General features: G+C 41.1%; 1 protein-coding gene across 1 annotated transcript; it reads left to right on the forward strand.

Moving 5' to 3' along the window:
• The first annotated feature begins 5,661 nt into the window (after positions 1-5,661).
• Positions 5,662-13,689, forward strand: LOC108669057. Its single transcript, XM_018156342.2, has 6 exons — positions 5,662-5,772; positions 7,174-7,253; positions 9,445-9,456; positions 12,615-12,746; positions 13,079-13,223; positions 13,399-13,689. The coding sequence occupies exons 2-6, from the start codon at positions 7,200-7,202 to the stop codon at positions 13,578-13,580; spliced, it is 525 nt and encodes a 174-aa protein (XP_018011831.1). The 5' UTR covers positions 5,662-5,772; positions 7,174-7,199; the 3' UTR covers positions 13,581-13,689.
• The last annotated feature ends 88 nt before the right edge of the window (positions 13,690-13,777 follow it).

The raw sequence follows: 13,777 nt of genomic DNA on the forward strand, positions 1-13,777 counted from the left end.
AGCGAAAAAATTTTACACCAACCGGACGGAGCGCGCCGGAGCCTTGCAGTGATTTTGACGTACGCCACCGAGCCGTCCGTATCTGTCCCGTGTGTCGAATCAGCCCAGGGTCGAACGCCGTGCGTCGAACGCTGCAGCCCAGTGCTGCCAAGCTGCAATGTTGCAAAATTTCTTGCAGCCCATGATGGAAAACATTGTTTAAAATGAAGCATTGGGAGATGTGTGGTTCCAGCAGGATGAGGCTACAGCTCACACAGCCCGAATGTCACTCAATGTTTTGAAACACATGCATGTTCCCAAACTCTGAGGGGCGATTTACAGTGGCCTACGAGGTCCAGATATTGTTTTCAAAACATAAGTATTCTAAATCAGTGGTTCCCAAAGTGGGCGATATCGCCCCCCTAGGGGCGATGGAAAGATTTTGGGGGGCGATAAAGAAGAAGAGGGCTCTCGGGGGGCGATAGGGGGGCGGCATTCGGAAGTCGAAGTCAGAAGTTCGANCTGGAACGGTTAAAACAGATGAAAAACACATTGGTTCACTAAAAGGGTCCTATTTATGAAATACACATTTGTGTTTAACCTTTATCTGCTAGAATTGCAGCGTACTAAATTTCAAGAAAAAGGCGCATGATTTTATATGTGTCTGTGGGGGGCGCTAGAAATTCACTAGGCAGCCAAAGGGGGCGCCAGCCTGAAAAAGTTTGGGAACCACTGTTCTAAATGGTATGTTATGCTAACCTCCAGGAAAATTAACTTTCTTCTTTATGTACCTCCATTACTCTTTTATTTCGCCTCAAAACTGTTCAATCAGTTCTGCCCCACCCTGTATAAGCTAGCTAACACATTTAAATTGTATATTGTAATCAAAATATAACAAATAGTTAAAGACAACTTATAGCCTTATAAGAATTAGCTAAGCTGCTATCTACGTACAATGTAATGCACACTTGATGCCTCTGTACCAAAAACATTCAATTTATTGGAACCTAATACACACTAAAGGCAACAAGTTTATATACCAATTTGTCATTCATAGGACATTTATACTAAACCACGAATAACAAGACCTCAAAATAAATTAAAGACTGCCACTCAATATATTTAAATATATGAAAAAATCAAATAAATCGAAAAAATAAAAAAAATCATGATTTTTTTATAAAAAAATCAACTGATTTAATCACATGATTTAATCATTTTGATTTAATCATTGCCAACCCTGGGGGCAACACACAAGAATCAATTAAGTGCCTCAAAGCGCATGTAGAGGCGCTTTACAGCCGCTGCATGCGCTTCTTGACCGATTGACGAGCTAGCGATTGACGGGCCATGCCTCATGAAACACAAGCGCGGCACTTAGTAGATAGCTAGGTATTAAAGAATTTTTATCACTTGTTTGCTTTACTCGCAAATTGACAAAGAATTTCAATTAAATTACAAAAAATTTAAATTAAACTAAAAAGTTAAATTTATTAACTAAAGAAATTCAATTCATTCTGTGTTTTCAATGTATTAATTTGTGACTTCTGATTTGTGATTCTAGATTCTACGAACTGACGATGGAACTGATCTCCGAAACGTTTTCTATATAGATATGAATTTTTGTGGACTATTCTTTGCTTTTAAATTCTTAGTAGATAGCTGTCTGTGGTCTACCTAGTAAGGTTGATTGTGTACGCTGGTCCGGCACACCAAATGTCGACAAACACAACTCTCGTTTGTAGTCACTCTCTTGTAGAGAGCCTAATTGATCTTGAATTAGGCTCTAAAATGAATGAAAATGAATGCCTATGGAGTGTTCACACAGAAAAATGGTTGGAGCTTTATAAGAAACTTGTGTGTAGAAGTCACCATTGCTAAAGTTCGAAAGAAAATCCATACGTTGCGTTCACAATTCCATCGTGATTAATTAAGCTGAAACGAGAATCAACCAAATCTGGCGCAGGTGCTGACCAAGTGTACAAACCGAAACTATGGTGCTTTGAATCATTGATGTTCATCAACGACAGCGATCCTCTTCGTCAGTCAACGTCTACTCTCGATGAAGACATTCAGATTTCAAATGATGTAAGTTACTTTTGCATGACGTGTTTAGTTTCTGTGATTTTAGCTAGGTACTCCTGTCAATTTATGAATTACCGTTTAGCGATTTGAAAGAATGATATAATATTGGTACGAATATTGTAACTTTTTATTGAGGTCTAGGTGGCAACTACTGTTCAAAGCGCGCGGTCTCGAGCTATTGCTTACAAACGTAGTGTGAACGGTTGTGCGCGGTGAGGCACTGCAGCAAACGACTCAAAGCGCATGTCGTTGCCACTAGTGTGAACGGGCCTTAAGGCGGCTATGGCGAGCCTCCGGCGCCCCTGAATGGAGTTTGGATTTCGACTGGGTATCACCGGTCGCGACTCAAAATTGTATCGCCAGTCGCGACTCAGAATTTTAACTGGGTAAAGAAGATTCCTTTGAAATCCAGGAAGATATTTTCAAGAATCAGCTCTAGGATTTCCCTGAATAGTGTTGATATAGTACTGGCTTTTTCACAACTAAGCAATAGTTTTCAAACACTATATGTCCACGACCAAGCAATAGCTTTGAAACACTAAATTTTCCACGACTAAGCAATAGTGTTGATACACTAGTTTTTCACGACTATGCGATAGCGTTGCTATACTAGCTTTTCTATGACCAAGTAATAGTATTATATAATAGCTTTTTCAAGACTAAGCAATAGTGGTGATATACCAGCTTTTTCACGATTAAGCAATAGTGGTGATATACTAGCTTTTTCACGCCTTAGCATTAGTGTGGATTTACTAGCTTTTCCTCGACTAAGGAATATTGTTGATATGCTAGCTTTTCCACGACTAAGCAATAATGTTGATATGCTAGCCTTTCCACGATTAAGAAAAATTGTTGATATACTGGCTTTTCAACAACCAAGCAATAGTGTTGATTTACTAGCCTTTTCACCACTAAGCAATAGTGTTGAAAACTAGCTTTTCGACGACCAAGAAACAGTTGATGTCCTAACTTTTGGTGCTGCACGCTGGTGTGGTTGTGGTGCTGCACGCTGGTGTGGTTGTGGCGCTGCACGCTGGTGTGGTTGTGGTGCTGCACGCTGGTGTGGTACTGCCAGCAACTCGGTTTACGTCCCGCCTCTACCAGCAACTCGGTTTACGTCCCGCCTCTAACAGCAACTCTGTTTACGTCCCGCCTCTACCAGCAACTCTGTCCACGTCCCGCATTTACCAGCAACTCTAGTTGATCTGCAGAACCGTATCACTGCTACGGTGCACTCAGTAACAGAAGATATGCTTTCTCGTGTGTGGGACGAGTTTGGCTAACGTTTAGATGTCTGCCCTGAAGCGCAAGGGGGACATTTGAATATTTTTATATATTTAAAAATAAAGCTTTTTCTTTCCATCAGTGCATAAATTATTAATTTTTAATATATACTTAAGTAAAAAACGTATTTATTACATTGGTTTTAGCCTGTAGAATAACCCTGTATTACCTTAAAATAAAAATAAATTTAATGACTGCATAACCCATTACGATCACTAATTAACTCGCGTACAGGGCAATATAATCCATTCAAGTGTTGCGTTCTGGTAAATGTAAATAGTTTGATTATATTGGTATCGGATAGTCGGTGCCTGGGACTGATACTGAAGGATACTTTGTAATGTTCGTCACTGACTTTTGTGGTGCGTGGTTCTAGTGATGTGGAAAAGGAACTACGGAAACCCTTCTGGTGGGAGAGGCTGGCGATATGGGTTCCGAGTCTTATACAAATCAACTTCAGTTGAGCCTTGTTGGTCAGTGCCAGGTTGTGTTGTGGGATGTTTGTACTTTGACTATATCAACGAATGTTTGGTTTGTTCTGTTCTGGATTGTCTCGCTCTGCTGTAATTTGGTCTATCTTTTTTGTTTTCGATTAGGACAGCGTCCTGCAAGTGTACGATTAGAACATGCAGCGTCCTGCAAGTGTGCGATTATGACAGCGTTCGGCAGGTGTACGATTAGGACAGCGTCCTGCAAGCATATGATTAGGACAGCGTCCTGCAAGTGTACGATTAGGACATCGTCCTGCAAGTGTGCGATGGTCGTGAACTCGTCTTTCCTCAACGTCAACTAAAAACCCCGTACACGACGACTATTTCCATTTCCGGGCCGTCGATCGATCCCCGTCAGGGACTTGCCTCCCCCCAGGGTCCTACACCAGGCACGCCCTCTGACATAACATTTAAGCTGGAATACATCGGACTCAGGATTTAAATAAAGGATGTATGAGAGCGCTCTGGGCTATTCAGCCACATGGTTATGATAAAACTATTTTAAACAAGTCTTGCGTACGTAAGTTTTGATAATGCCTAAAATCGTACAACTTACACATTACCTAAATTCATGTTCGTGAGTACAAAGAGTAATCCGTACTTTGCGATATTTTGATAATCCAGCCCCAGACCATCAAACGCATGCAACCTGCCGTTCGGTTCAACATTTTCCATCAAGCTCGTTGCGTTCAAGGAAAGATACAAAATTCCATGAGATGTTTTGAAAAGAGATTCGAGCTATCAAGATTAGAAGAGCAATTTTTAATAAATAAGAGATACGAGCTGTTAAAAAGCTATTTCTCGTAAAAATTGTTTGATTTTATTAAAATGTGTAGTAAGTTATAGCAGTTTTTCATCCGATACACCGAACAGGTTGCTTTAAATATTATCTTAGTCTCAAACCTTAGGTCTTCACTTACAGCGGTCAGAAGAATGTGTCCCTTATTTTGTGAAAAAATTACTCCAAACGCAATAAATTTAAGAGGTGAATATTTTCCACCACATTGAGCCTGCAACTCAACTTCCAAATGGCGTTGCAATAGACATATAATTTTTATTATTAATATAATAATAATCTTAGTAATCATAATCATAATCTTAGTTAAGAACTACACGTCTGAATAGAGTCGACGGATGAAAAGAAATTCAAGTTTTCATAATATCCAGAGTATGTTTTTCGGACGTAACAGCCCCAGGCCACGCTGGAGCGCCACCTCTGTGTTCTGCCGCCCTCAGCCCCGGCAGGCAAGTCGTCCTCGCCGACATTGTTCCCGGGGGCCAGTCTGTTATTACCACACATTCAAATGCTCACAATTATGTCTATTTAGAGTATGTTTAGTTATCAAATGTTTGTGCGCAGAAGCAACTTATTGAGAACCCAACAACAATGGCCACGAAAAGTCCTGGTGATCCCCGTCAACTACATTTAGACGCGCTCTCGTAGGTCTCTGTTCGTTGTTAACAGAAAATAAAATCCCGTCAAAACTTGTTCGTCAACGTTGAGTTTATTGTGTCTAGCAATAGAATAAACGAAGAGAAAATAAGGATATTTTAAGCACGAAAGCTATTCAAAATATTCATATTGCGTCAGTTCAGAGGAAATATGACACGTGTCTTAACGCTTCTCGGGTCAGCAATCGGACCAAAAAAGTCCTCGTTTGTCGGATCGATGCGTTGCGTTGGGTGACTCATCAAACAGGTGGCACGGCGTCAAAAAGGTGCGTGTGTTTGACACGTGTGATGGCCAAAAAAGAAGTCTGGGGTTACCTGTCCTGAAGTGGGCGATTGTCACTTTCACTACGGAGCATTTGCTGTTTGGACCTAGAGGTGCAAACATCTTTTAACATATTCTTCTTTTTGTTGGTTTATACATTTGAAATCTACCACTTAGAAACTTACTGATCGAATTTATAGTGCTGATTTAAGTTGGAAGGTAAGTCATTTGAGACACCATCTCACTGTAAAAATTGTAAAAATTAGTTTCCGAGCTCTTCAATAACTAAAATCCGTGTATTATTTATGTACTTGAATTTATATTATATCGAAGTCTTCATCTCCAACGCATATCATCAGTACCAAAATACTATATATATTTGTAATTTAAGATGCATTTATTCCCGTTCCCTGCAACGCTGTCACGTTCGCCTGAATTTGCTTTCCAATTCGCCTGACCAATCGTAATTTGCGACAGTCAGAGTATGGCCAGAGTAGCTGTAGACTCGCCTGTCTATACAATAGTGTTACGTCATGAGAAATGGCACGATACTGAACAATTTATTTCCGAAAATCTTCAGTGGTAGATCGCACTTATGAAATTGAACCTTTTCCTGAATTCATTTAAGTCTGATTATCGAGCGGGAGTGAGCGGGGGGTGTGCTATATATATAAGGCTAAGAAGAGTTACAATTGTGCCTCTGAAGAATAATTATGGTTTATCGGAGATGACCAGGGCTTACTCCAACTGCCTGCTATATATTTAAATTTAGAGTCTTGATCGGTGCCGGTCGTCACAGACACACTCGGTTCGAGAGGCTATCTACAGAGAAATCGAGCGTGGATAAATTTTGGCTAAATTAGACCGTTTTTACAACACTTTTATATAACTTCACTTCATGTTTGTTTGTTTGTCTGCTACAAATCTTACAATCGATATTTAACACACTTCTATTTGTCCAATCGATCGGAATTTTGCACAACTGCGTAAGGTCGGTGACAATGCATGAAGCAATTGACAGAATAAAGAATTTAATAAAGTCAGTGTCAATGCATGAATCAATAGACAAAAGTACTAATTTAGAAAATTAAATTTTTTAAATATTAAAGAAAAAATTATAATCAATTTTTAAATAGTTAACAATGAAGTAAAAAATCATTGTACATGTGTAACATCGGAGCCACTGCTCTTTTTAGAAGTGTTGTCTTCAAAATGTAATTTTTAAACGCATATTCTTATAATAATATACTCGATGTTGCCTGTCAAAATTGAAGCATTAGCTATGTGCGCTAATAAAATCAGACTCCTGACTGAGAAATCTCCTATGCTCTCCTAACCTTCAATTTTGCAAACGAATTGGCTTTACGCGACCTTTTCTTCGTACGACCTCGGGCGCCTGGTGCTGATCAGGCAGCTACTGTGTCTGCTCATTGAACGCATTTTGTTCAACGCCACTCCTTCGTTGCGACTGCCATTCTGCAGCAAAATATGCATGTCCACACTTCGGATGGACTTTACATACAGCCCGCCTACTTGGCCAACTCTTTACCAAAGCTGCCGCTCCTACTTTACTGAAATCCATGACCTCTAATCTACGGACGCTTCTCATATCTTTTCCAGTGACCGCAACGAGCGACAACTTGACGATGACGTTGGTGCTACTCGCGCTGTCGCTGGCCTGCGCGCGCTTCAGTCTCACCGTAAGTATTAACATCGAGTATACGTTATACCTTCAATATTCTGAACAAATACAAGTATTTCCTTTGGTAATTTTTGAACTGATTTCTGTGAAGAGGCAGGCGTGAGTTTTCAAGGCAGGCAGATAGAGTTAAGTAACATTCTGAACTTGAATAACATGCTTCCTATCATACTTTTGCAGCACATTTAATTCTGGGATTAAACTGGAATTTTGTAACAATGATAAAGTGTTGACGTTACGTCGGGTACCTGGAGTGCAACAATTTAACTCACAGCTCAAGGCCTTATATGTTGAACATATTTGCCGCCTTCGCGTATGTATGATTAGAACAAGAAAAAAAATCAAGAGTACTTTCTATAAAATCATATATTTTAAAGTTGGACACTTGGAGTAATCATTACTCCACCAATTTTACATTACGTTCAGGTTCAAGATATTCATTACTTATATTTTTGTCAGGTTGACGCCGAGTGGCGCTTGATAGGCGCGTTTGAAAAGGTTCTCTTTTGAAAAGGTTACGGCAAAAATAGTACAAAGAGAGGGTTGTAATGATACACTGATACATTTCATATTAAATTGAAAAATTCAAGTTCACATCCTACGTTAACAAAAATCTCTAGTACTTGACAGAGGTAATCTGAACACAATCAAAAGTCCAAAACCTATCAGTTTAAATCATTAAAATTATCTAATTTTACCGGAAAAAGCGTGTGATCCGTTGCAGTTCCAATGCGTCCGACAGCTGTAAACGACCGTCACTTGCGCACACGTTCGCGGCCGTAGATTCAGCGACCGTACCGCAGCTGTTGCCGCGCGTTTGTAGCCGTATTCCAAGTGGTCGTACTGCCGCTTTAGCCGCGCGTCCTCGCGATCGCTGTTCTTCATAACCGTCGTGTCTTGCTGATATTGATGCCCTGTGGCCAGTCTGGCCGTAGGTTGTTTTACAACGGCCGTACTTCAGAATAGTGGCGTAGTCTTCATCGTCGATGATGTTACTTCAGGCTCAAAGCGGTGCTTCGGCGGTTGAAGATGACTGTGACCGTACCGCTTCTTCTAATGCGAATAGTGACCGTCTCGTATTGATGACCGTACTGAAGATAATTCCTGGTGTAGAGCTCGGTGCTTGAAAACTTGAGTCTTCCCATTGCCGACCTCATAATTGTATAACGTCTCGTGGCCTCTCGCATAGCCTCACGACCGAGTAGCAGCCGTACCGTTGATGTCGATCGTACTTTGTAGATTTTAGACATGCTTACAGAACTCGCAGCTGCCTCGATAAGTCCGGGTTTCTAGCGACCGTCAATGTTCGAAAATGGCAACACCGCCGGCCTCACGGCCGCGGCCGTTACGTTCGCTGACTGCAGACCGTGCTAGCGTGAGGGTCACCTCCGTAGGACCAACCTTTGGCACGAATTTTAAGGTCCTTATATACGCTAGTGTCGCGCACAGTTAAGCCTATAACCTCGAAGTGACGCCACATTCCTCGACTGGAATGTCCCTCGCGCTGAGCTCGCCAACGTTCAATGTAAACTAACTCCTTCCCACGGTCTCGAAACAACCGCGCCTTACACACTTGCTATATCGCATCTACCGGCATTCTTAACACCTACGCATAATACATGTTCAAAATTACCCATGTTCAATATTACCTACTTTATTCATTTCCATTGAGTTCAACAGGAGTTTAGTAGCACACATACTATGAGAGACTTTGGCTAGTCAGCACTTTCTTGACAATATTATTATGCTATGGTTTTTAAATATATATCGCAATGTCATGTTATGTCAGAGCAAAATTATTATTAAAAAAAGAAAATGTTGTAATAATATTTTTTTGCGGTTGAGAATGTAGTCAAGAGAAGTCTGAATTATTAGGAAAGCCAACTGGCTGATGGCGAGGACATAAAGCAGGAGTATAAAATACGATTCCTAAATATCTAAAAATTAGTGTATTTTTCTGACGAGAATTAGCAGTAATTACCAGTGACGCGTCTAAAATATTGTTTAATATTTTTACTAATTTGATCAGATGAGACGATCTAAGTGATGATATTGAGCATTGCATTGTCATGCTTCTCGAGCCGGAAAATTAATCTTGAAGTAGCCGCATCAGCTCTAACTAGCGAAAAAATCATAGAGATCAATTTTAGTGGTAGTCAAGTCATTTCCGATAAAAATTCTGCTTGTTTCAGGTCGCTCTACAGGTGGGTCAGAGAGATCAGCTTTACGGATAGAATCGGACTCATTAAGAATCGTGAGGAAACCAAGTAAAGTCCTCCTAAAAGTCAAGTGAAGTCCTAAAAGTCAAGTGAAGTCCTCCTAAAAGTCAAGTGAAGTCCTCCTAAAAGTCAAGTGAAGTCCTCCTAAAGTCAAGTAAAGTCCTAAAAGTCCACCTCTTAGCACGAGGGCTGTAGTCCCCTGACGGTCTCTTTGTGTGCTACGTCACTCGGGTGTCCGGAGGCCGAGTCTGCAAATGTTCAATTTGCGGCAACATCAGAAGCCGCTGCTTATTACAATGATTTACTTGGTCGTGGAATTGAAATAAAACTTACCTTAGAATTTCTAAATTTCTCATAATATTTTGCATATTTTTCTGTACAACGTACCCTGAAATATTACCGCTGACTTTGTCTCTTGGCTTCACGACGCATTTTGCCGAATGCAATAACCCCATGTGAATGTAATGAATGCAATGACACCATATGAATGCAATGAATGCAATGACCTCATATGAATGCAATGAATGCAATAACCCCATGTGAATGCAATGAATGCAATGATCCCATATTAATGGGATCATTGCAATAACCCTATATGCAAAACGAAACGTAAAGTCATTTGCAACTAAAAAATAAATTATAAGATGCATTGAAAATACGATATTTTAGTCTACATCGTTTTTTTTTTTTTTTTTTTTTTTTCCTTTTTTTTTTTTTTTTTTTTTTTGTGCCGTAGTATTATGTTGTTTTAGAGATGAATGGATCTTTTGCGGTCGATAAATTTTAATCGCGAGGACAGAAATCACAGAATTTTCAATTATGGCCTCAAGTTTTTCTGAGGGCCTATAAAGTTTTAGGCCTAGTTATTAATGAGGTATTATTTGCATGCTTTATTAGTCATGAAGCATTGTGTTCAGGCCTAATGTCTTTCCTGTCTCTAATTTCCATCGCCGATGCGAAAAACCGGTTGACATACCATCGCCGAATCGTTTGTAATGGTTGACATGTCCAGTGTATACATCAGAATCTGAAACTCGATTAATTTTCGCCTTAAAATACTCATCGTAGCAGACTCTTTGTTTTTGTGCGGTGTAGGTAATAACAGGCGACTTACAAGTAATGAGTCGTAGTCTAGCCCGTACACCAATTTCAACTTCGACATATTCTACTTTTGAAGAACGCACAGCAATTCTATCTATTTATTAGTTCCTCTGGCTGTTTCATAACCAGCATGCTTGACAATAGGAAAAGGACCAAAATTAAATACAATAAAATTCACCAATGGAGGCAGGAGCTAGCCTCGTTTACATACACCGTGCAGTATTGGCTCCAGAAAGAAAACGTGGCTCCAGATGCTATAAGTCGAGCTTCGTATTGCGCCACTTCCCTTCAAACATCCAATTCAACTTCGACATTCACAATGGATTGTGTCATCCTATAATGACAAGGCTTTTGAACTTCGTTCGATCTGAAAACTTACCATTCTCAACAGAGGATGCCAGGAGAGTTTGCTCAACGTGCAGTGTGTGCGGTGTTAAAACCTCGTTTCTACCGACCGCCCGAAGGGACTCTTGTTTGTGCAACTCAACCAATGGAACGACTGAGCCTTGATTTTAAAGGACCTCTGCCTTCCGCCTCATGCAAAACTTATATGCTCACGGTGATTGCCAAAATTTCCGCGCTTACCATTTGCTTACCCTTGCCCTGACATGTCTACAAGAACGGTAATAAAGTGCCTAGAATCACTGTTCGCACTTTTCGGCATGCTCGGCTACATTCATTCTGACAGAGGAACATCATTCATGCCTTAAGAACTCAAGGTATATCTAACCCAGAAGGGAGTCGCGACAAGTCGGACAACTCCCTATCATATTATCGAGAATGCGCAATGTGAACGATACAACGGGATCATTTGGAAAGCTGCGACGATCAATATTATTGCTCTGAGACTAGAGGCTCTCGATCTTCCTGTTAAGCATTGGGAATCGGTATTACTGGACGCATTACACTCGGTGAGGTCTCTGCTATCAACCGCCACTAACAGTACTTTGCATGAGAGTTTATTCACGTTTCAAATACGCTCAACTCACGGACCTTCCCGCCCTTCCTGGCTGATGACTCCCGAGCCGGTTCTGCTCCGCCGGTACGTTCGCAACAATGAAATCGAACCATTTGTTGATGAAGTAGACTTGATTGCTTGTAATCCCACCTTCGCCCATTTGAAATATCGAGACGGGTGGGAGTCAACGGTGTCGGTGCAGGAACTAGCTCCATGTCCTCAAAAATCACCACATGAGCAACCATATCTTCAACGGAAAACGGAAACTGCTGCGACCGGCTTGAGACGACTTCACGTAGTCATGCTACAGGATCCCGTTCCTAGGTTGCTGGGCCGTCACTACAGCCTGCGCTGCCGCAGGATGTTGAAGAGCCACAACCAGAGTCTTCGGAGCCCGAGCAGCCGGAAGAGAGGCCTCTTTTCCCCCATAATCCGAAAGTCAACACGTTCACGAAAGCCTTATGGGCGTTATGGCTATGAATAGACTGAATGAGGAATAAATAAATATCCCTTCTGTACTGATGCTAACATGTCACGAAATATTGGATTGTACGACTATGAGATAGATTAATGATTGTAGCAACAAATTTTGGGAGAAAAGAATGTCGTTATAAAGGACTAGTGCGTCACTTCATGTAGCCAGCTGTAATGTGGTCTGGCTCCGACGTGTGTTGTCAGTCCCTATATTATGGTCAGTACGAATTGCCTTGGCCCCTGCTATTCTACGATGTCATTGCAACGTTCCTTACCTTTACAAATCCTAGTTGTTCGCTATAAAATATTTCTTCTATTACAGTTATGATATAATGTTCCGTGTTGCGTTTATATTTATTTTACATTAGTTGGCATTCTTCCAGGTAAGTGGACATTTGTTGAGAAAAGCTTGGATTGCCCAAGTTTATTCGATCCTTGATCCCTCAACAACATGCACACATCGCTCCTAGTTCTAGGTCCCAGGATCACATTTCTCAGAGAACACAATTGTACGCCTTATTGTCCGTACAAAAAAATAGAAGCTGGTGCTTTTAATTTTGGAAAGCTGATTAAATTCCACGATCACTTGACTTCCTCTCATCGACACCAGGAGCCGATGCCCCTCTTGCCTGACTTGGGGTCGGGAGACAAGACATGTGGGGCAAGCCCCTCTGCCGGACAACCTCAAACCAAGGGCATCTTCCGGACCCTGGAACTGCCCTCCGCCTCGGGAGCTCCCGTGGTGAGACGGCATCTCGGGACTCTGAGTATTCTAAACAAATTATGAATAAAGTGCATTATGTTGAAACCATGATGCATTCCACACAATATTAAGAACTAAACTGTATATGACTGTGCGTATATTCCATTGTAATTTCTTCACCCAGAATCCACTTTTCCATGAATGAGAATTTGTGACCAACATAGCGAGTTATCTGTGAGAAAATGCTCCTTTGAACACTGAGCTGCACGTTATTTTTTCATGACAACAGTTCGCTTTTGTTTAAATGGCCTATGCAACGTGAACATGTGTGTATTCATTAGTTAACATGTAGATATCCATTTATCTTCCAGGTCTATGAACTTGAATTTTACCCAACCAACAACAAACTTAATACTCTTCGGTACATTTATTCCTTCGGTGCTGACTTCCCCGAAACAATCGCCACAATTGATGCCACGAAATTCGAGGACTGCGCCAGAAAGGCGGCACTGGCAGGTAATCCCGCAATATCATTTTCACACGATGAATAATTCCGCTCTGTCCATGAATTACGCACGAATGCAATTATATTCATACATTCCAAACCTATAACAAATGCCAAATGTTACAGAAGTGGATGAGTCTTGTCTTATCCGTTCCAGCCTCATGCTAAATTTGCTGTTGTTCGCAGACGTGGCTGGCTTCGTGTTCTATGATACAAGCTGCTATGAGTTACCTAAGCCGAGGGCGAGCATATGCTCATGTACCCTCGGCGATTTCTTCGAATCAGGAGAGTACTACAAACAGCAATACCTCCACACTGGTGATACCGACCCTCTCAACGGTTCGTTTGGCGTACCACCTAACAATTGATCCCACTAGCAAGTCATCTTAGGACTTAGAGTAATGCAGGATTATTTGTACTGAATTCAATGTGAAATTCAGGGTAATTCTAAATGAGGAAACATTGGAAAGAGATAGATTCCATTTTTAAACTTATTCAAACGTTTCTACCAGCAACTCTGTTTACGTCCCGCCTCTACCAGCAACTCTGTTTACGTCCCGCCTCT

This window comes from Hyalella azteca, unplaced genomic scaffold (genome assembly GCF_000764305.2).
Source record: "Hyalella azteca isolate HAZT.00-mixed unplaced genomic scaffold, Hazt_2.0.2 contig2990, whole genome shotgun sequence".
Classification (NCBI taxonomy): Eukaryota; Metazoa; Arthropoda; class Malacostraca; order Amphipoda; family Hyalellidae; genus Hyalella; species Hyalella azteca.